This window comes from Myiozetetes cayanensis, unplaced genomic scaffold (assembly GCF_022539395.1).
Source record: "Myiozetetes cayanensis isolate MyiCay16 unplaced genomic scaffold, myiCay2020 scf5-8, whole genome shotgun sequence".
Taxonomy (NCBI): Eukaryota; Metazoa; Chordata; class Aves; order Passeriformes; family Tyrannidae; genus Myiozetetes; species Myiozetetes cayanensis.
The window spans coordinates 34658091-34682217 of NW_026087742.1; the positions used below are offsets into that span (position 1 = coordinate 34658091).

Below are 24127 nucleotides of genomic sequence, written 5' to 3' on the forward strand. Positions count from 1 at the left end.
AGACCTTAGAATAATACATTTTATAGATAACACATTTCAAGCAAAGTCCATAAATAGACCATCTTCACAATCTGACCAACTCCCTGTGCTTCTGAGATATGCAATTACTTGGTATGTTGCCCCAAATACTTTATAGATTATATTTAGACCCAAAGCAATCAGTTTAATTATTTATTCAGTAAATTTTGCATGCGTGGCAAAATGCTGATCTTTGAAGTCAGAGCATCTTCTCACATACTGATGCAGATTAACAAAATAGTTTCACTGCAAATGTCACCATTGTTATTTTTAGAGGTCAGCTAAAATCTTTAAAATGTTTATCTATTTTCTATAACAAAAAATAAAGGAAAAAGCTATAAAAATTTTTTTCACACTAATGCAGAGAATAAAAACATACACAAAATACTCTCAAATGTTGTCATACTTATACAGTTTTTTTACACACTCCTTTACAAAATAGTTACTAATTACTAATAATTATAAATTTCTTGTTTATGTAATGAAGTTAGTATCACCTCTACTGTGATCATATAAAAATGACACCTTTATCTTGCCAGAGAGAAAGCATCAGCTTATGAGAAGGTATTAACATGATTGATTTGAAGAGTCATTTTATAAAGCAAAATTCAGTCATTTCTGCTTTACATATTTAGGACAAATCATCTGCTTATAAATGCAAACACAGTTTTGAGTTATTGCTGTATTCCATAGTTTGCTTTTGCTTGAAATTTAACCAGGTCTTCAGAAATATTTAGTCCCTTGAGAGCATCTAGCTGCATTTTCACTTCTGATTTGAAGAACAATTTCAGCCCTTGTGTTCCCCACTGAATTTACAGAAACAAGAGTTGAAGGACCCAGCATGGCACCTTCCATATAGTAACAGGTCATGACCAGCAAACATGAAAGATAGCCTAGTACAAGGGAGAACAGAAGACTGAGAAACAAGACAGACATCATGGTTGACCTCCAGTACAGAATGGTAGCTTTCAGGCCTTCAGTTTAGTCATAATAAAGTTATTTTAAATTTGTGAAGTATTTCAGGGCTTGTAGATGACATTTTCTGAATAAGAACTAGGGTGTATTAAATACTCAGATCTAGTAATTCTATCAGTGAAGCAGTTCTTCTTGAGCACCATTTCTATTTCTGCAATTTTTTTCTCTCAATCCTGTACTCTCATGTTTCTCCTTCACCTAGACCTTTGATATCCTGCTTCCTCTTGCTAGAAGTCCCCTTAGCATTCATATCCAATCTGCACAGAGTTCACTCCTCCTCTTTCGCAGCCCATCTGATAAAATAATCTGTGATGAAATGGCTGAGAATGCAAGTGGCAGTATGTCCTGCTCATGTCTTTGAGTTGATATCACAGTGAGACAAACAGGGAAGGGAGAGTGCTGTAAAATCCACGCCTCTCTGTTCCAAGTTGTCTATATTCAGAAGATGTCAATGCTCTGCTGCTTAGAGTACTCTGGCTAACTTTGGCCAGTTTACTTTATGGACATGACTGCAAAATGCTTAAATATTAATTTCTGGGAAGATTTTGACAGGTCTTTTCATTTTTTGTTACACACACACCTTCTTCTCCAAACCTTTCAATCTTGTGAGTAAAAACTCACCTTTTATTTCAGTTAGATATTAAAACTTAGGCTCTGTACATCTCAATAAAATCATGTATATTACAAATGTCAAATGAACTCCCTGATTTGTGTAGGTAAAGATACTGTAAGGTCCTATAAGAGCCCATGCTAATATAGCAAACAGATCCTTTAGGACTTGCACCTGTACTTTAGCTGGCAGCATGATTAGGTCCCATATGGTTAATGAAATGTAACGTGTCAGTATTTTGTAGGCTGAGATTTATCACATGGAGGTGTTGGATGTAACACCCACTCTACCAACTGTTCAAAAGGAGAAAAACACAAAATCAGATAAAAACTTGTTTGTAAAAGAGAAATAGAAACCAACCTTACAGCTTTTAGTTTCCTATGTTTCTAGCATTTTCTGTCTTTCTGCCTTCCTAGGGAAGTATATCAATCAAGATAGTTGTTCTCAACAATTTTTCACAGTAGCTTCTCTAAGAGTACAACCCCCTGGGTGTTCAGTAGCAGAACATATATACAAACTACACGTCCATGAGCTTCTCTATGCCCCACATTACAAGCAGTGTCTGAGTGCCCCTTACTCTCCAAAGTATTGATCCTCACAACACTTCCATCATACTTTTGAAGTGTGGGTGTTTGGAGCAAACGCTTCAAAGACACCCATATGTGCCAATGCCCAGACTACAAAATGCCAAACCATTATAAAAATCACTAAGCAGGCCCAATGCAGATGGCTGGAGGCATGTTCCCACCAGGATACAGAAGGGATCGCAGGCATACCCAGTGTACTTCTGATCCAGCCTGTTATGCTGAGCAACTAACTGAGTTTCTCAGTTCCAGAATGTTGTGTCCCATGCCATAGTTCCCAATGGACTGATCAGTTTGAGCACAATACTGTAATGGTACAGCCCAACAGCGTATTTGAACCAGTCTCTCCATCATAAGGCATGATCTCCACAGATTCATCGGGGTCACATGGGTAGCCCAGAAGAGTACAAATCTGGCTTTCTCACTTCAACATCAACCATTGCAAACTCCCTGCTCCAGTAACCGCTACACTGTCCTGCTCTCCACACCCAGTACTCTCAGGCTAAATTTCCTACTTTTGGTGATTTAATTTGACTCTCACTCTTGAATGGGGCTAGAAAAAGAGATAGTTCTGCATTCCTAACCCACAGAGACACAAGTTAACCAAACAGCAAGGGCAGGTTCACAGCACAGAGTAGAGGACACAAGGCTTCCCTCTTATAATGTGGTTTAATGTCACGAATGCACCATTGCACGTGAATGGAGAGACTTCACCAGTAGCCTGATATGGTCATAAGTGACCATGCATGACTAAGATACTTCTCAACACTTTGTCTCCTGTGTCAGACCTATTTGCACATCAATTCTCCCACAGAGTGGTGCACAAAGGCACCATCTAACCCTGCCTGAGCAGCCTGTGAACAACTCACATAGCAGAATCTGTCTGCATAAACTTTTGGCTGAATACATGTGAATAATGCTCAGACCTGTAATAAAATCAGCTTGGGAGCAGGGAGAGGAGAGGACTATGTTAGTCTGGGTGATTTAGATAGTTCTAGTTAACAGAGGCCACAGAGAGAGAGAAGGGAAGGAAGGTCACACAACTGAAGAAACATTCAAACAGCAAAGGCTGGTGGAAAAGTGCAATTAGTTAGTCTACAGTTCAAGCAATTTTCACTTCCCAATAAAACTCCTTAGCAGGATGTTGTTATAACTATAAAGCTTACACTCCTTGCTTGAATCTTGGATGGCTTACCAGAAGACACTACATCCCTGGCCTGTCCCAGTCACTGCATAAGTCTCTCTTCTGTACAAAATCTGTAAGTTTGAGATCCCTGAATGCATGCTGCATCAGATGCTTCATTTTGAACTACTGAAGCACTCTGACACATATGCTTGTGCATAAATGTCTTTAGATTTCAGAGAAAAAAAAGTAGAATCCATCTGTAGAAATTCTGTCTGAGTGAATAAAACCTTCAACCCCATATCCTGTAAGACATAGACCATCTAAATATTCTTGTGATATGTCCATAGGAATGGACATGCCAAAAAGAAGTCAAGCATTGAAATACCCTGTAGAGTGGGCCTTCAAAGCAGAGATGTAAGTCAGAGAAAGAGAGCATCTGATACAACTTCAACATTTTTTATACCCCTTAAATTGAGCTCTTCTCATACTTTCCCTTTACAGAAAGAAATAGGTCAGACAAATTGCCTGTCTTTTTGCATATGCATGGAAAGGAGGAAGGTAACTTCACATCCCACAGCACTGTTGGAAGCAAAAAACCAAAGAAGCCATTTTTATATATAACCATAACTGGAGACATATGAGAAGCTTATATTGGAAAGATAATATGCACTCTCTCACAATCCCATTTTAGGCATATATCCTAATCTTTTTGAAAGCTTCTGTTAATGTGAGAAGGATTTGCATCCTGTATTTTTTTGTAGTAAAGATGAAAGAAAAATGAAAAACTACTTACCTATCAAATGCAGCCTGAGGTTCTGTTCTACTCATAAAACTAAATGAGCAACACCTAAAGGTTTTTATTAATTTTCCTCCCTGGACTTCTTTGGAAACCTAGGATAAAATTCTTCTCTGAGATGCAAAGCCAACATGGATTTTGGGGAAGGAGATGAACCTCACTGCTAGTCAGTCCTCCCTCAACAGAAGATATAAGATCCCTTTCCAAATTTCTAGCTTTTGCTCCTTTTTCATGCCTAAATACAGCTCCACTCACTGTCAGGATGCATCTCTGCTGCCTGTTCAGCACTGCTCCTGGATCACAGCCATACTGAGCCAATACTTTCTGCAAGCCAGGGAACACCCCCAAGAGCATGTCTGCATCCTCCCTGACTGCTCTCTTCTCTTGCTTACAGGGACCATCTTCAAAGCAACCTGATGTAGAGAAAGTGGATGAGAGATGGTGCTGGGTTCTTCAAGTGCAACAGATATTTTGTCCAAGAACCCTATTCTAATATATTTGAGAATGAAGTTGGGTATGAAGAATATTGAAGTTGAAGGTAAAGTACAGGAATAATTTCAGCTTATCTTTCATCTTCAAGGCTTTGCTTGCATATGAAAAAATATCCCTTTTTTCACTAAATGCCAAGTCTGCAAATTGAACAACAGCCATACAGCATTTAAGATAAAATAAATTTAGACTTGTTGGAATATATATATAGTTAGAATATGATCTTTTAAAAGGAGAATCTGGGCTTTAAAGCCTAAACTGTAGAAGACATGTGAACTAAGTCTGGATTCTCCAGGTGAAATAACTTTAAAAAAGAGTGTGCAATTTTGATGGCCTTTATTTTAGCTAGGGTTCAGTCTGCATTGGTTGATAGTCATGGTCACATTAACCAAAAGTTTTAGAAAATTTCAAATCAGTGCATCCTTTCTTATTCATAAACTTATACACCTGGAAATTATCTGGTAATTTTATTTTTGACCAGGATGGGATAAGAGGGGGGAAAAAAAAGTCAAACCTAATCAGGGGTAAGAAGTAAAAAATTAATGTAACTAGAAAAGAGACAGTGAAAAGTTTTAAAAAAAACCCACCAAACTTTGAGGAAGATGAAATAATAAGCCAGATGGGCAGAAGTCAAGATAAGATGGGAGCAGATAACTGTTAAAGGCAAAAATAAACAGTACAAGTTCACAGATGACCACTGTGTTGGTTTGCTAATAAGATAAGAAACAGCAGCTTGTATGCTGATCTATGGAAAATGATTTCCTGCCTCACTTCAGGTTGAAGAAGTAAATGGAGTATCAATCTCCCTAAGAAATAAGGGTACATGCTCTTAAAAAAAACCGATTTGACAAGACTGGAAAGATTCATACAAGGTCTATAAGAATAACTTAGCATCTGGAAAACCCACTTCACACAAGCTACAGGAGAACTATAGCTCTTTTGTTTAGCCAAAATAAAGATTAGAACAATGCCCGGGAAAAGAAGCTTTTCCCTAGTAAGAACTTATGGCGATAAAGGGTTATAGGTTCGAGTAACACAGTTGGTTATTTCATTTGGAGAGAGAGTAATTCACAGTCTGAACAGACTATCTGACAGTGAAATTAACTCTGTCTTTATATAAGATCCTTAAGTGAAGATACTCTGTGTGTATCTTCATAAACAATATGTTTTAGCCTAAGTAATAACTACTAACGACTAGCTGTCATTTTATTGCCTGTCTTACCTGTGAAAATTAAGATATGGAGAACAGATTTCTGTACATTCAAATCAGGGAAAAGTGAACATGTTCTGTGATTCTGCCATGAATGATCAATTATAGTTTATATATGCTTGTCTTATGCACTCCAGAATAGCAATCTTGGAAAACTGATTCAACTACTGTAACTATCTTCTTCAGAGTGGTAAGGTAATCTCATAGATTCTGATCATAGTCCCCTCAATAAGACTTTGCAGCACCTCTATTCTTCCTCCTTATGCCTGTAACATCACCTAGGAAGTTAGAAGAAATCTATCTCAGGAAGAAAAGTTAAAGGAGAAAAAAAAAAATCTAACGCTAGTTAAAGACAAATAGGAAGCTTTTGCCTAGATCACAACAGACTGCGAGACAGTCTGTTAAGCAATTTTCTTCATACTTCCACTGCTCTCAACAGTTAGGTTACATTTTGGCTGTGGGATTCTTTCAGTGTGATGGTTTACCACCACCACCCCAGATATTGTCTTTCCAATTCATCTAGTATATATTGCACTTTGAGAAACAGCCGTTCCCCATATGTTGTTTGGCTGCCCTTTGACAATGTAATTGATTTTATATGGAGGTTTTCACCTCCATATATCACCTTGACTGTGTATTTGCCCAGCCATAAATGTTGTCAAACACTTCCAGAAAGAAAAATCCAACACCTAAGTTAAAGGAAATCTTAAATATGCTCTTTTCCAGCTAACATATTTAGAAAGATGAGTTAAATTATGTTTGTTTGAAAACAAGTCACTGATTTATGAACAGGATTGTCTTAAAATTCGATTGCCAATGTAAATGGCAACTGTTCTGTTAATAACCTTCCCAATCCATTATTTAATATATACACATACAAAATAATTATATAAACACTATGCATTACAGCATGGTATGCCTCCACATCATGAGCCTGCAATCAGATTTTAATAAGATGGATGCAACATTATTCTCCAGTGGCTTTCAAATTAAATTAAGGCAAAGTCTATAATTTTTGACTCACCTCCAAGATCACTGTCTTCTGCATGATTCAAGAATCAGCAAGTCAGAACTGCCTTAGGGAAGACTAAAAAGTTTAAAAGATCCAGCACAGCCCCTTTGTGTTTTCTTAGCTTTCAGTGATATCACAAGTTAGCTCTTGTAAGCCCAGGAAATGTCCTTCACATATGGACCAAAGTAAATATCTATTCTGCTCCTTAACTGTACATGAAGTTCCCAATTTTGAAACAACATTGATTTAATTTGTGCACTACTAAGCTGCCTACATATGTTTTTGATGCATAAAGATACTGATAAGTGGAAGACATCTTCCTTTTCCTTGTTTATGTAACAAAATAAATTCTATATTTTTGCAAAGCCTTTTCATACCTGAGGTCTTAAACTAGCTCTCTGGAAAGCGGGTTCTCATGCTAGTCATTTCAGTGATGTTGGTTAACTTTTTTTCTGTCTCTCTCCCCTTATTCCCTGCCCTCAACAGAGCCCTAATCTCCCCTGCACTCTCAACAACACGATCTATTGCAAGGAATATGAAATAATATTTTGAGTTTATTTTGTTTTGATTTGGTTGTTTTGGGTTTTGTGTTGTTTTTTTTTTTTTTTTTGGGGGGGGGGGTTTTCATATATCAGGGTGTACTAACTGCACTTTTGACCTTGAAATCTATGAAAAATTACTTCCCAAATTAATGAGTTAAATTTCCTGTCACCAGGTAGCATACATGAAAAAAGAAACACCTATGGTTTCTAGAATAAGAAGTACAGATTCAGAAATACCACAAATGTTTACTAATGAATAATGGGACCTGGTTCATCAGCTTCTCCTTAACTGTTGGATTAACAAGATGTCAATATGTCCAAAAATGTTTAATTTATATACAAGATTGATGGTATGAAATATATGTTAAATAAGATAGGATGTGAGGGAAACTTCCAGCTCTTTCCTGAATAAAATGCCTTTTATCAAAATTAGTAAAGAACACTCATATTTGTGCAAAGCAGTTAAAAGTTCACACCTTGTAGAATGAAGTTCCCATTTGATTTATCAAGTTATCTTTTATTGTCTCTTTTAATATAACCACATGTCAAGCAGTTTAATTTGACCAACTTCTAAATTTGATCATAGTTTTCCTTCACTGAGAAATGTTACTAAAGCTTTCAGTTCTGACTTGGGATAAAAATACTTTGGGAACTTTTTTTTAAATTGTGTGGAATATCTGTTTTCCAGTCAGTTCTATAGCACATATTTTTTTTTAATCTCAAAACCAGAACATCAGTGAGGGATACAGGAAAGTGAATCACACTGTCACTACCCATAGCCATCTGATAGCACATTTTAGGACCGTCATTCATAAATCTGCTCTGAGCCAGCAAGTACTGAGCAGTGAAACTTAGTTTTCTGAAAGATTTCCAAATTTCATCAACCGAATAGATCCCTCCCTGACTGGAGAGGTACACCCTAGGGATGGGGACAATAACTGTTCCATTTCCAGGCTTTAAGCAGCAGAAAAATGGAAGATGAAGCTGGAGGTTACTGGACCCCCATTGTTTCTTCTCAGTGAAGGCAAGTTTCATGACACTGCAATTTTCATTGATTTGCTATGGAGTCTAAGTGCCAGAAAAAGTGACATTCAAGCATTTAACCCCTAAACAAAAGAAGCAAGGTGATATTTTGATGATCCAAATGACCTGCTTTTAGCTGAGTTCACCTTACATAATTCCTTTAAAACTGATTTTTCTTTTAAAGTTTTAGAATAGTACACCTCCTTACTAAATAGTACACCACCTTCCCTTTGCTGTCTCATGATATTTCCACAAAGAATCTTCATCCCCATTACACTCACAAAATGAGGAGTATACAAATAAGAGTACCCCTCTCATTTTGTGTTTTTCTGTCAGTCAAGATCCTTCACACTAGGTGTGTCTGGCCTGAGCAGTCTAACAGCAATGTTAAAATGTTTTCTGGGTAGTCACTCTCTGTAGAACAAAGCAAACATTAGCTCAATACTACTTCGGTTTTCTGTCTCAGTATTCCCATCTGAGAGGTAGCATTTGCTCACTTTTCACAACTGGGATGATAGGATAAATATTTGAAATCAGGAAAAAAAAAGCTACCTCTGCTGCACATGCCAACATTCAACAAAAATGAGCAAACTGTTGGAGAGCATTGGAGCTTGGGTTGGGTTTTCGTTCCCCATATTTTATTTCAGATGAGAGATATATTTCCTTTTTGTTACAAGATTAATGTGATTAAGAGCATATTAAATTCTTATCATCCTGATCTCAAAATTTATGTTTTAAACAGTTTTAAAGTACTTTCAGAAACCCCCTAAAACATAATTTTTTCCTCAATGGTAAAAATTCAATAGTGCTGAAATAGAACATTCTCTGGTCTTCAGAGAGGACAACCTTTGATTTTCAAAAATATATTTTTAGAAATAAATTTTCTCTGCAACTGAAAATATTTTCTGGGACTAGCACAGACCTTTCTGGTACATTATTTCAATGTGGGAGTTTTCTTGCATATAAAGCATGAAAAAATATGAAAGCATGAAAAAAATATGAAAGCATGAAAAAATAAACCTATGCTTAAAAAAATAACATAATTTTCAATCATATTACTTTGTGAAAAGCAAATAATGTTTCTTACCATGATACAGTTATATCTAAAGAATAATCTTGAGTCTAAAGGAAAAATTCATATAAGTACAGTTTGTTCCAAGAAGCAGGTTTAACATCAACTTGTTGTAGTTTTCTGCTCATTTCTTCACCTTATTCTCACAGACTAATTTTAATTTTACTTTTTTATTTGGTAGCAAAAGATGGGAGCAAAAACATTCTAGTAACTAGACACATTTGAACAAATATGGAAGGGACTGTGTGAAATAACCCTTATCTGCAGGGGAAAAAAGTTCTGCCTTTGTCGTGCTTGCCGGATTACATTCCAAGAAAATGAATGTGAACAACCACTTATGATACGTTTAAATGGAGAAGAGTGATATTAAACAGAGAGTACTTTGAGGATGAGTTTGATCCAATGTTTATCTGAAGAGCTGTCTGAAGGAAATGTCAACAATGGCTTATTTCTTAAGACTGTATTCAAAAGCAAATTACACCTTTTACATAATAGAATAAGACTTATCCCTTGCCACTCCCAATACATTTGGTTTACTGCATTTCAAGTGTACCCCTGTACAGTTCTATTTTTCCAGCATACATCACCTCTTCACCCCATTCAGTGTAGCAAAATAAATGGTTTCCAATGGCAATAGAAATTGCTTTTCCAGCTACTAATTACTTTGACTCCAGGCAAATTTTAAGCACAGATTCTCAGGCATTGACCTTGTTTTTGACTAGGAATGCTTGCTCCAAATGTCAGTCTAGTCAAAGGGAGAGTATGGAGTTCAAACTGGCTTTCAAAATGAGACCCTCAAACTGCAATGATTGGAAAAGAGAAAACTGTGCATATTTTTCTCAGATCTTCCAAAAAGACAAGGGAAGGCTTTCATATGAGAAATGAGGCAAACAGGCAGCTCTTTGTCTCTTTCGGCAGCCAGCCAACCTCTCCCTGGTTTCTCCAACCATTTCCCATTAGTTGTGGTGTCAAGTGGTTAAGCAAGAAAAGGCTGAGACAAAATGCCAGTGGTGCCTGAGCTGAGTGGCCCGTCTGCATGCCAATCATCACCACCCAAAAGCCAAAGAGAGGTAGAAATTTTCCTCTCTGCATCTTCCTGTGTGCATCAGTTTCCATGGAGGTGGACAATGAGGTGAACTAAAAAGGATCTCTAACAGACCTGAGAAATTGGGGGACTAAACTAGAGGACTTCTCTCTGATGTACTACCTTGTTTCAGAGAGAAGCACAGTCAGAGTTCTCAGCTACATTATTGACTTCGTGTCTGTCTGCAAAGTTGGTTTAAAAAATGAATGGTGGTTTAGTTTTAAGGAAAATTTAAGCACAGCTCATATGACAGAGTTGGAAATAAAATATCTGTAAGGTTAACTGAAAGAATTAGATCAGTAGTCAACTATAGCACACCGTTCATGCCTGTTGCAGCAATCCATAAAGTTGAAGTAGCTTCAGGCTTTAAACAGCAGGTCCTCAGTACAAGGAGTTTCAAGTCACTGGTTCCCTCATTCCTGCTCAGTCCTAGCTCTCTGCCTTGCAGTGTTAACTTGTCTGTTCATGGGGCCACAGTGCAGCCAGTACTACAGAACTGATAAGGCTTTTTGAAAAAAAGCCCTCATGGTGGTTGAAAAAGGTTTCTTTTCAATCTATATTTGTTCAGAGTAGAGGCCCACAAATGATTCAATGCAAGGAAGAGTTGGAGAGTGGGGGAACATAACGATAATAATAACTCCTGAAAAAGCCAAGCAAGGCAGAGTTACAACCCAACACTTGCAATGATTTTTGAATGGCCTATGTAAAATACGTAGTGAGTGAAGATGACCATTGTTTTATGAGAAATATCATTCATTTGTAGTTTACATTCCATATTGAAGTGATTGCAGAAACTTCCACCATAAAATTACTAGAGCTACACTGACATTAGTCCTTGTTGCCTCTCCAATTCTAGAAAAAATAATTTACTTTTAGTGGTCACTTGTACACCTGGAGGCATTACCTAGATTAAATCGTGATGTTAAATGTCAAAGAAACAAAGCTAACAAGAATCTCTCGAACTTTTTTTTTTTTATTTTAAATATGGAAGTCTTGAGTAAGGATTCAAAAACACACCTTTAGATCAACCTCCCAGAATTTTAATAATCCACTGAAAATACAGAAAATTATTAAATGCATAAGGAAAGATTCAAACAAGAAGCCTTTTACTGTGAAACTACTGACACATGGTAGGGTTTTCTTCCACTGGACCAAAAGGAGATCTATAAATTTATCTACTGATGGAACTACAAAAGCAATTAAACAACCAGTCTTTTTATGCATCTTCTTTTCTCCACATCTAGCTTTGGAAGAGAGGAATCTCCCCCTTCTTGGAAATCCTTCATAGAAATCAAAGATCACATTTCAGAAGAGTATGCTTAATGCATGAAAATCAACTAAAGATAATGAATATATATGGTCAGAACTATTGGAAGCATGGAAAGGAGGACTATTTTCAATGAGAGATCAACATCCTACATCAACAAAAACTACAAAGAACAGTATTCAATAATTTTTTTTCTATTTTGAAATAATAACTATGAATGTAATACACTGAGTAGATCAGCATATCTGGAATGTTTACAAGTAAACAGATATTATATCAAAATTAAAATAATGGTAAAAACCCCAAAACCAAAACCAAAAAATATAAACAACAACAACAACAAAAAAACCAAACAAAAACAAACAAAAAAAGCAACCCAAACCCCTCTTTTGCTTATTTACCCAATTCCTTTTCTTTAGGACTCATGCGTAGGGTTTTTTAACAGTGTTTTTAAAAAAGTACCTGTTACTACAAGGGATAACCTGTGCCATAATCTTTGGAAAGTGCTGAGAACATCAGACTTTGTTGCATTTCAAAGAAATACCTTTTTTACTTTGTATTTTTCTATCCCGTGATAAATACCATCTGCTGCACTGTAATAAAATATTTGTGTGATGTTATTTAATTGGAAAACCTATTCCTCGTCATGACCAGACCATGCAAATAGGTGATAGAATCATAGGGTTCCCAGAACCAGAATTTAATGTTCTTTCACTGAAGTCCAGAGTTATATTACTGTAAATATGCCATGAAGGAGGCCTCAGGTATTAACAACATACCACCTATCTAGTCCACATTAATAATGGCAGAAGCAGGGACACTACTTATATCATTCATAATTTCTCCTTCTTCACATTCAGGTCTTCTCTCATTTACTTCTCTTGTACTGACCATAGCATCTATGTCCCACTCTAACCCTTGTTTCCTTATTCCCTTCTTTCCAACGCACAGTACAAACTTCCTCTTCCATTAAGACTAACGTGCCATATGTTACTATCTTCTCCAAAGAGTGTCCACAGAAAGTGGTGAAAGTATGGATTTTCACTCTGTGAAGAATCAGACCTTGATATTTCCTTGATATTTCAGCTTGAGAATTCCCACAGTGAATATAAAAACATCCCCTCTCAATAAGGATAGGTGTAAAAGTAGTACATAGACAAAACTAGGTGAGTCATCAAAAGCAACCAGTATATAAAATCTTTTGGTAATGTGACGTGTCAGTGGCATTATTTTTGACCAAGATGTTATTCATACATATTTGTGAAGGCAAAGCTGCACACCTAGCTATGCCAAAGGCATCAGCTGGTACAGAATGCCTTCACTAGATGATATAATGCAGAGTCATTTATATACTGAAGTTTTAGATTAAACTGCTAATATATTCAAGCATCCCCATACAAAAGAGGCTGAAGTTATTTACCAGCTTTCACTATCGTGATGGAAACATGATTGCATCAATCTGCATGCAAGACTAGCATTGGACCAGTATCTCCCCAAAAAGGGCTTTGAATAGTACAAAGTCAGCCAGAGAAGCATACTCAGTGCGTAGGAAGGGCAATCTGCTCTCTATTGGCTGTAATAAAGCCAGCAGCATCTGCTGCTGTTCAGCCAACGTTGCCACCACTACTTATTCTCTTAACATTTTTCATTTCCAGATTATATTCTGAGCCTTCCATTCAGAAGCTGCCTGTTTGAACAGAGGCAACGTGGTGAAGTCCTAAAACTCATCACAGAACCTAATTCCGTAAAACTCATTAAATGGTAGTGTCATTAGATAAGAGCTGATGAAACCTGCTCTTAAGGCACTATGAAATTCTAGTCACTTATAGCAAGATGAACCCACTCAACTCTACCAGTACAAGAAATAACAAATTCAAGTAAGCTTTCCCATAGCATTTCCCCTTAATCATGTTCTTTACAAACACTGGCAAAAGGCTTAAGCTCTATCTCTAATAAATAAAAAGGGGAAAGAAATCCAGCCCACGGTTCTGATTTTTTGGACACCTGATAAAAGCAATTTAGCATGCATGGAGCATAACTGTGTAAAGAAGATGCAAGGAGACTTCCCCTGCTCTCTCCCTAAACCAATGGCAGATGTGGAGCAAAAGTGGGTTATACACCTTATGGAGTGCTATAAAAAGGATGTAAACAGCTCTGATCTCGAGGAGATAGGACAACTTGCATTCAGGTATTAGCTACAATTGCATGTTTTCTAGTATCCATGCCTCCGTAGCTCAGATATTACGCAGGAACACATTCTGACTCAGCTATAGTTTCAAATTATGATTTAACACTCATCTGCACTATGAAAACCAGATGCTTTCTCACTACTCATTGATCTTAATGTCGTCAAAATTATTATTCTACATGAATACACTGATTGATAGATAAAGAAAAATAAATAAACATCTACTAAATTAAATTAAGGTCACTTAGGAGACTTCAGAGCAAGCACTTAAACCAGTAAGTAGCCTAGAGCACATGCAATCCTGTGTTTCAAACTTTGTTTTCAGCCAGTGACAACATGATGCTACTTCAGACCCACCGAGAATGTGAAGTTATTATTAAGTAAAGTCTATACTGCTGACAACTGACTGGCAAAAACCCAACAACATCATCCATCTATTAGCATCAAAATAGTTCAAAGGCATTCTTATATGCTAATATATATAACCTCTTACCTTCAGTATGTACAGCAGAAACATAGGTCCAGTTATAGCGTTTGACAATGTCCACCATAGCCTTTGCTTGCTGTGCATCAGATGGCACAACTCTCATAAAATACTTGAACAGAGTTTTATCGCTTAGGTCCATGCTTGTGGCAGAATAAGCAATCTGAGGTATATTGAAAAGCTGCAACAAGTTCTGGACCTGGATAGCAACAGAGCTAGAGCCAGGTCCAATGACACCAACAATGGGTTTCTTGGAGTGGAAAGATGATGAGGTTCCATCCACACATCGCACCATCCCTTCCTCTTCTTCAGACGAAATAAGAGAGTCTCTTATAAACTCAATGCTCTGCTCCAGAGCCACAGCAGAATGCCAGCAGGAGTCCCTTATTTCACATCCTAGAGTTATATTTGGCAACAGTGTGGGGTCCAAATTAATTCTGTCGAGGGTATGTAGCATTGCCTCCACTCTTTGAATGCCATACTGTTCTCTTACCTCTCCACATTTCCTCTCATGAACCTTGTCAACAGTTGGTTGATGATGGACAGAGAATAGAGCTCCAATGATAATATCACCAGGCATGTGTGCAACCACCCTTCTTTCATTTGCCTGTGCTGAAACCAAAAGCCCAAAGTTCCCACAGACATCTTCCTTCAACAGCAGGATTGCAATGAACAGCAAAAGGACCATTTTAGGAAATGGTTTAGGCTGGTAGAGACAGCATGGTGGAACAAAGTTGGAGAGCTGGTGAAAAGCAATTATTAAATCTTTTGGATAAAAAAAGCACTATGCTGATGCTCAGTCAAGAGTTTGCTTGTATTCTCTAAGGAGTCACCATCATCAAGTAGATAGCTATGCAGAGCTGCACATGTGGTCATAATCCTCATAACCTTCACAAAGGAATAAATAAGAGAAAGAGCTTTAAAATTATTTATAAAGTCAGCTTTATAATGTCTTCTAAGATCGCACCTATTCATACTGCTGTCAATGACTGTAATACATTGTCACCTATGTACGCTTGCTTTCATCATTTTCAAGCTGGAAAACTTTATCATACTTCATTGTTTCACAATCCTAGGTTTGTACTACTGCTGGTATAAACCAACATCTTTCTCTTTGACAATTTCATTTTAAGAATTCTTTGGGGAAATGTTTTCAAAAGCGCTAAAGACAGGTAAGTATTTAATTCCACAGAAGAAAGATGTTGCCATTTCTAAAATGTGTCTTCAAAAACTACTGCCTTTAATTTCAGACACTTTCTACATCTCAAATACATATGTCTCACTAATAATATACCTTGGGCTGTACTCTATTATCATCTACAACACTAGGAAATGGCTGTTGACACATAAAGCTGTTCCTCTAAGGAACACAGAATCTGTAAATCTATTTTTTTCTTTGCAAGATAAAACATGAAATAAATAACGTTTAAAATAAGATTAAGAAAACTGATTTTGATATTAATATTTATATTTGTATTAAGCAAAGAAACAGTAATTAGAAAACAGCAGAGTAGTGAAATAATTTTAATCTTTTTATATCATTATTTCAAAAATTGACAAAAAACAATTTGAAAATCCTTGTAGACAATAGACTTCACTGGTAGATAGAACTCAACACAGAGACTATACAGATGCACTAGTGCCTAAAATATTTGATCGATTACGTTTACCAACAGTCTGCAATGCAATCTGCACCCATCCTAAGTGTTGCTGAAGGATAAAAAAAAAAAAAGAACGAACAGCTAATACTTCACATCTTGGGCTGGGCTGTGATTAATGGAAATTGAAAATGTTCTGCACCTAGAAGTGGATTTGCAGAAGAATGCTTCTGAATTTAAATATAGTATCTAAATAGTGGTTTGTCCAGGTCTTGACTCCTGAGCACATTAAAGTACTATCCACATCTACCAGTGAATACATTGATAGTACAGAAAGCTAAGCACACTCTTAAATCTAGGAAGATGCTGAGGTATTTAGTGAACCATATGCCTGGTGTCACTATTGACAAAACAGCTGAGAAATTATGGGGCAGAGCCTGACCTCAGTTTTGTCAACATAAATATTTTGCTGCAATAAAAAAATCTCCATAAATTTCAGACACCACCAATCATTTCTAATCTATTACTAATGACTCTGATACCATCTAGATATTGTAAAGTGAAATAAATCCTTGACATAGGAAATCTACCTCTGTTTCTTCCAGGCTGAAAATCTCACAGTATTTTAATCTTGAGTTTACTCCTCACAGCTAGGTCATTCAGTATAGTACCAAGAGAAACTCTTCCTGATTCTGAAGATGAATCATAAAAATCTAAACCCACTTTTTTGCTTGATGTTAGGTTTGTTCAATTATTATTTTACCTAGACATCTATAAACTATAAAGTATTTACCCAGGGGAAATCATGCATAGTTTCAGTGAGTATCCCCAATAAAATCTAAATCCTTAAAAAGAGAAAATATATAATATATTTTTTAAATGTTAATCACAATATTGTTTGGTTCATGTAATATTAATTTTTAGTATTATAAAGTCCTAATAATAAAGTTCAGACAACTGTAAACCACTTCAATAATGTTTGTGTTTTTATAGTCTGTGAAGAGTTGGCTTATCAATACTACAACCCTTTGCCACTAAGTAATAACAACAGTTCAGTTCAGGTTAATTAGTCTCTAATTACAGGCTATCACTATTGCTTATGTCTTGCAATTGTTTGTTCCATGACTCTGAAGTTGGTACCGTATAATTTGAAAACACTCTGAAGGACGAATGACAGGGGATATTAAATATTAAATTCCTATGGTTTTAATTAATTGAATGTATTATCACTTTAAAAATTTTAATTATTTATTAACTTAATAACATTTGGACAGAAATAGTACTCTGTTATTTAAAACCGTGGATCCTCATCTTTCTGAGCTTCTCAAATTAAGGCTGTGTGTCCAGACCACAAGTATATGTGGTAGTCTAGAGAAATGCCAGCTCTGCCTCACACTGCAACTGGATATACAATTAGATGCCTTTTTATAACCTTGCTTCTGTGAATCTGCATATGTACAAAGAGAGAGAGTTTGGAGGGTTGGGATGAGCTTGTGGCCTGAAAAAAATATCCAACCCCCATCCACCATTTTAGTTCTACAACAAACATTGACCAAATTTCTTGGTCTTGTGTCTATGAAGTAAAGAATTTCCATACAGGATATATGGGGAAGAGAGGGCAGTAAGGCCATTTTTATGTTCTTCACTCCAAAGAACAGCTGTTTGCCCTTCTCTGTCTACAGTTGTATCTATCAGTGTAAAATTACAGAGTAAAGAATGAGGTAAAGCTAAAAGTCTCCTTTATATTTCTGGTTCCATACATTAGCATACTATAGCTGGTGGATTCCTATGGCTCAAAAGCAGGTTCTGAAAACAATAAAACCCTTTCACTCCATGACATCCAAGGGAAAAGAAGGAGTCAGATGCAGACTGCAGTTGCTCTACAATTAATGAACTTTCTTCACTGTATTGAAGTGTAATTTAATTTACCTGGGACTTAAACTGTTACTAATTACACTGAGAACACTGTTTATGTTTTATAGTATTAGACTTAGGACTTGCATCCAGCTACCTGAAGTCAATGTGTGTTTTTTGTGGGGTTTCATAATGTAATGAAACAATCTGGAATTTATATTGATGTGGCTAAGTGAGCCTACCAAATTTCACTGGATTTTTATTTGTATAATAGAGATCTGGTTCTGTGGGCTTACTCTTCTGCTCATAAACTCAAAAATCACAGAATGGTTGAGGTGAAAAGGCACTTCAGGAAGTTATCTGGTCCATCCACCCTGCTTACTTAAGTTCAACTGAAGTAGATTTCCTATCTTTATGTCCAGTCAGCTCTTCAATATCTCTCAGGATGAAGACTCCACAACTTTTCTGAGCAACCCGTCTGACCACAGCCAAAGTAAAAAGGACTCCTTTTTTATATATTTAAACAGAATTTCCTGTATTTCAACTTGTTCTTCTTGCCCGTCATTCTTCTGATGGATACAGCTAGCCATGTCGTGTGAAGATACCATGAGAGTAATCAGGTAACAAATCCCCCTTTAGGTCAAAATGACTGAGCAGAGAGCTGATAGACTAAGCACACTAATTACATTTCCTGGAGAACATCTTCCTGAAGAGAATATAGCCATGGGAACTATTCAAATATACAATTTTACTGTGCTTCTTTCCCAAGAGAATCACATAGAAGTCACTTCTCATTTTGATTACCTATCTCTCTTACTACAGGAAACTTATCATTACAAGTAGGATGAGTACTAAAATAAAATTAAGTAAAATTTTATAAGCTTAAATATAACTTCTCTTTAAATTATTAGGGATAACCCTAAAGGAAATTTGACATGCTCTAGACTTCAGACTGAGAACAGAGGTATCGGCAATATCAAGACAGTGAACTGTAATGGGAATTGTTTCCCGATTAATAATTTGTCTTTTACTTGTTTTCATTGATGGACAACATGCACAGCACTTATGGTCAAATTTACTTTTCACGCTGTCAATTTCTTCAGCATCAATGGACTTACCCTAAATTTAGGCAAAATTAAATAAGGCACCTAATTACTGGTGTATCAAGGTTCCTAGTTTATTTCATTTATGAATCTAACTACAAATTAATCCTGAATTCACATGCTTTAACAATAGATGACAGATTTTTTGGTCTCAGTTTTCTGGTGCATTAGCTTCACACTTGGAGAAACTGCAGAAGTAGTAAGACAAAAGAATAACTCTGCCTGTCTTTTGCTCAATCTTACCACAAACAAAAATTCATGAGCTACCCAGATTACTGAAGACACAGATCTGATGAAGGACTCAACATGTTCCTAATAACCTCTGCTCTCCCTGGTAGGAAAAGCTTCATACCAGTCTCTGGAGAAATTCTCAGCTGTACCCTTAGGGCAGACTTCCAGCTACTTCATGTTGGTGTTTAACTGAGTAGAAAATGAGCATCTGTAATATTCCACGAAACATCATGCAAATCTTTCATTATTAAAACAATACAATTTTTTAAAAGTTATTTCAATCTCAAATGCAAGTCCACCTGTACTTGCAGTCTGTACAGACCAAAAGAAACAAAAAGAGGATTAATATGGAAGGACACTAAATAAATGTTGATCAAAAATCGGACTTTGAACAGCAGTTCAGAAAGTGCTGATTTTGGAATATGTACATGGTTGAGAGTTTCTACATGACCAACCTCTGACTGTTCTCAGGGGCTTCTGCTACCGCACGTGTAACTGTGTTTAAACCTGAAGGAGGTCACCCTTTCCCGCTGACTTACATTATTATAGCAGCGCCCACTAGTGACCTCCGACTGAAGCACCTGTCTGCTTTGCAACCTGAATCCTCTTGGCTCTGTAGTTTTCTAATAGGTGAAACACGAATTCAGCGATTTTTCTTTTTATTATTTATTCTTTTCTACGTCATGAAAAAAATAATCAAAAGACAGGAGTAAAAATGTTTTAGTTTATATATCTTCTTTGTTACAGTTTTGTAAGTTTACAGCCTGCTCGTTCATAGTCTCTGAATTTTCAGGCAGATTCAAACATCAAAAATAAAATGTCAGATTACTGAAGCACCAAACAGTGCTGTGATAGAGTGAGAAATCATGTTCCAGTCCAGCAATGTTCATTGCTTATCAGATGAAGAATACTATTGGTCAAATATCTATAAAGACTTATCTAAAGTTTAAGGTTCTCCTTAAAGGATTTTCAGGATCAAAACAATCACAAAGACTAACATCCTTAAAATCCATTCATTTTTAGTGACAAAATTTACTTATATGCTACATTTGTATAACTTACAGCCATGTACCTGCTAATTAAATGCTTTCCGGGCATTCATTTACAGTACAAACCACAACTAATTTAAATCCACCAGATATGAGATAATATACATTGATATGGATCAAATCAATATATCATAAGGAATTAACCTAGGTATTGTCATCAGAGAAGACAAAATCCTTAGCAAGCAGAAACTGAATTACTGGTCCAGAGTCAGTAATGTCACTTATCTTGCAGTGAAGATCTTTCAGTAGCAAAACATGGAACAGTCTTAGAAAAACAATTACATACGGCTAGAGACCTCTCAGCTCATCTCATGTGGGACCAATGCCAGGAAAAAGTGTACACTCAGGATGTTAAGGCTTGCTGAGTTCTGCTGGCTATTGGCATTGCAAACTCTAAACATTGGGTTGAAGATGTTCTGGCAGTCTATCTCCCAATGCTCAGGGGAGGCTGGCTTTGCAGAAGGTCCCCCATACCACTTCCTCGGAGGTAATTTAGTTCAGTTAAACAAAACGTGATGCATTCAAATGGTCTTTATTTGAAAATCATAAAATATGAACACCTTGTTCTGTTTTGCAATTTCTACTGCTGTCAAATTTTTCTATTTATTAAAAAAACACACAAAACCAAACAAACAAACAAAACTAACAAACAAAACACACACACACACACACAATTAAAAAAAAAAAAATTAGTCATTACATTATCAGCTCTATGAATTCCAGTGGACATTGGATCAAGCTCTTTGAGAAAGAAAACTTCCTTATACAACAGGAGACACTATGAAGCAGTTTTCTGTAATTCCACTTAGAAATAGGAAAAAAACCTAAGATGCAAGTAAGAATTTTCACCATTTGGTCGGAACAGCCACTGAAAATAACAGACTAGTGTGCTGATCTCATGTCTTAATAGCTAATAAACAGAGAATGCTATAATTATCAACAAGATCCTTAGCAGTACCAGGATGTTCTTCCCCGTGCTATGCCCACACACATGCACTTTCTGGTTGCTGAAACAATTTTTGGTTTAATATGTAGGTGTTTAAATTCCCAGGGAAACTTGCAACGATCTCTGCAATTCCACCAAATACACTGTTTACTGCTCCTGTTACCAAAAGCCAGTTACACCATATGATGCAGGAACTAATAGCTCAGGTGTGTTTTCATGTGTAATCCTGGACATTTTATTAATTAATAAAACTGTATGGTCTGGAGGAGGTGATCAAGAAAAAAGTAATAGCAGATCCAAGAAACATTTTTCAGCAGGTCGCAACAAGAGTGGTTGTGGTGACATTCCAACACTGCCGCTATGCCAAAACCACCACAGCTGTGTCGGAAAATAAAATGACAAAAAATATATATAGAGACCTTAAAAAGTACTCTTTGAACATTTGAAATAACTACTAATGCTGTGATTGTTTGACATAAAAATTAGGATGTAGTCAAAGTATTTGATAATTCACAAAACATCAGCATGTGATAGAAATATTTAGGAATATAGTTTAAAAAAAAAAAAAAAAAAAAAAAAAAGAAAGAAAGAAAGAAAAAGTCATAGGGAATTTAAAGAGCCTAACAGCCTCTATACGTCTTTCCCGTTCAGAATTTAGAGTGGTGCATTTTCAAGATGTCCCTCTGCCACTTTCAAGATGACCCCCTACTTTGTCCCCAAGACTTAAAAGAAAAGAAGCGTCCTGGCTCCCACTACACCCAGTCACCCCCTCCCCACCACCGGAAATTGTTGCTCAGAAAAGGGATCGGATGGGAGTGGGGCTGCCTGGGTGGCAGAGCCCCAGGGTGCGGGACAGCGCTGCCTGCGGGCAGCGGGCAGCGGCGGGGAAGGGAACGGGCAGCGGGAGGCGGGCAGCGGGCAGCGGACGCTGTCCCTGGTGCTGAGCACCGCCCGCAGCCGGCTTTCGCCTCCGGGCAGGTCTACGGAAGGGGAAGGAGAAAAAACAATCAGCCTAAAAATCAATCAGTGGTAAAAATTGCACAGTGGTCACATTTGGCATGCAGGATCACATTTTTACAAATTAATTAAATAAATTGAGCTGGGTCTTAGAGGAAACTATTGGGTAAGGTTAACTCCCAGCATAGCTACCTGCACTGCCTCAACTAAGTGGCTGGGCACACAGACGTATATCTGTGCAAGCACCATGGTTCTCAGGTCTCTATCTCCTTGTTCGGATAGCGATATCGCTGTCCCTCTCAATCCATAATGAATCATTTTTGTACACGGTGACATTAGCTTCGATTATTAAATAAGGAATAGACAGGGCTCGCTGAGCAGAGCCGAGTGATTTGTCCCAAGGTCACACAGAAAAGTCTATGGCTGAGCTAAGCCTGGCTGTCCCTGGAAAACAAATACATCCCTGTTTCCATTACACCTTCCTAGCAAGACAAATCCCCACTTGTGAACAGAAGGACTATATCACACACATCACCAAGCCCAGGTATTATAGTACCCCAGCCCCCTGCAGCCCCACACGTATGCTGCTCCTGGGAAGGGATCAGTGCCTGTTTCCCTCCAGCACCCCGACACCCTGATGCCCCAGTAACCCCTAGAGAGGTACCACACCGGTTGGCTTGCTGGTCCACCAGGAGTTGTATTGGTCCTTCAGCAACCAGGGCACAGCACAAAAACAAGAGAAAGGGAGGGAGAGGGTGGAAGAGCCTCTCCTGCATCCACAGGATTTCTGTCCATAATCCAGGGCACACAAATACCCTCTCCCGCCCCACATCATTACCTTGTCCGTGGCAGAAAATGCTTCTTCCCACAGTGGTGGCAAACTGGTCCTTTTGATGGCAATAATCGAGCCAGGTAGGGGTAGGCACCTCCTATTTTCAGCCACAGCAGAGAATAGCACTCCTCACACAGACCTTCTGGAGCTGAATAATCCTCAAATGCCTCTGCAAAGATCACCAGCAGGTGAGCCCCACTGGGCTAGCATTGTCACTCCTCCAGCTATAGACACATCCTGTTTTCTTCTGATCACAGGCAAATACTGAGGACCGAGTATCCTACCCCCGCGAATGCATTCACATACACACACGCTATGCAACACGCTGTTCTCTCAGAATCGCCCAAATCTCATTTGCAAGAGGCGTGAACGGTTCCTGGATTTAAAGGAGGGGGAAGGCATGAGGAGGAGGAATAAACAAACGATGAAACAACAGATGGGTCTTTGCTCTCTGGCACCACAGCCTTGGTCTTCCTAAATACTTGCTGCAGCTTGACCCACCTGCTTAAACACCTCCGCCCTTCATCACACATGCACGGTAGCAACCTCTCTGCATTTATAAGGGGCTAGCCCTGCGTTCTGCACCGCTTTAAAGGTTGCAAAGTCCCCCTACAAACCGACACTTCCCTCCTGGCAAGAAAGAAAGCGGCGATCGGTTCAGAGCAGCATCATCCGAATGAGTGAGGGGAAGAAAAAAAAAAAAACACAACACAACAACAACAAAACCACCACACTGGTTAAAACCCGAGTCGTGGGGAAGACTTTACCCCTGCGGTCCCGGCTACCGTTTGCGAACTACCCCCGCCGAAGTTTGCTGTCCCCTGGGTCCCGGACGCTCTGCTGCCGCACCTGCGGGTCTGGGCTGGGGGGCTAGGAGGCTCTTCTTACGGGGGAACACCGGGCTTCAGCGCAACTTTTTAGTGCCACCAAGTGGCATAGATCCCTCCAGGAAACCAAGCAGCCTGCCAGCTCCGGGCTCTGCCTGCTGCTCTCTGGCACGGGGAGAGAGGGGGATGCGAGAGTAGCGACTACCCCACTACACACATACACAGACAGCGATGTCAAGCAGAAAGGAGG

General features: G+C 37.9%; 1 protein-coding gene across 1 annotated transcript in view; it reads right to left on the reverse strand.

The window, feature by feature from the left end:
* Nucleotides 1-23569, reverse strand: part of GRM5 (glutamate metabotropic receptor 5) — a 244494-nt gene extending 220925 nt beyond the window's left edge. Inside the window, 2 exon segments of the mRNA XM_050332273.1 lie at nucleotides 14490-15368; nucleotides 23057-23569. Coding sequence (XP_050188230.1) covers nucleotides 14490-15168 — 679 coding nt within the window. The 5' untranslated portion in view covers nucleotides 15169-15368; nucleotides 23057-23569.
* Nucleotides 23570-24127: the final 558 nt, after the last annotated feature.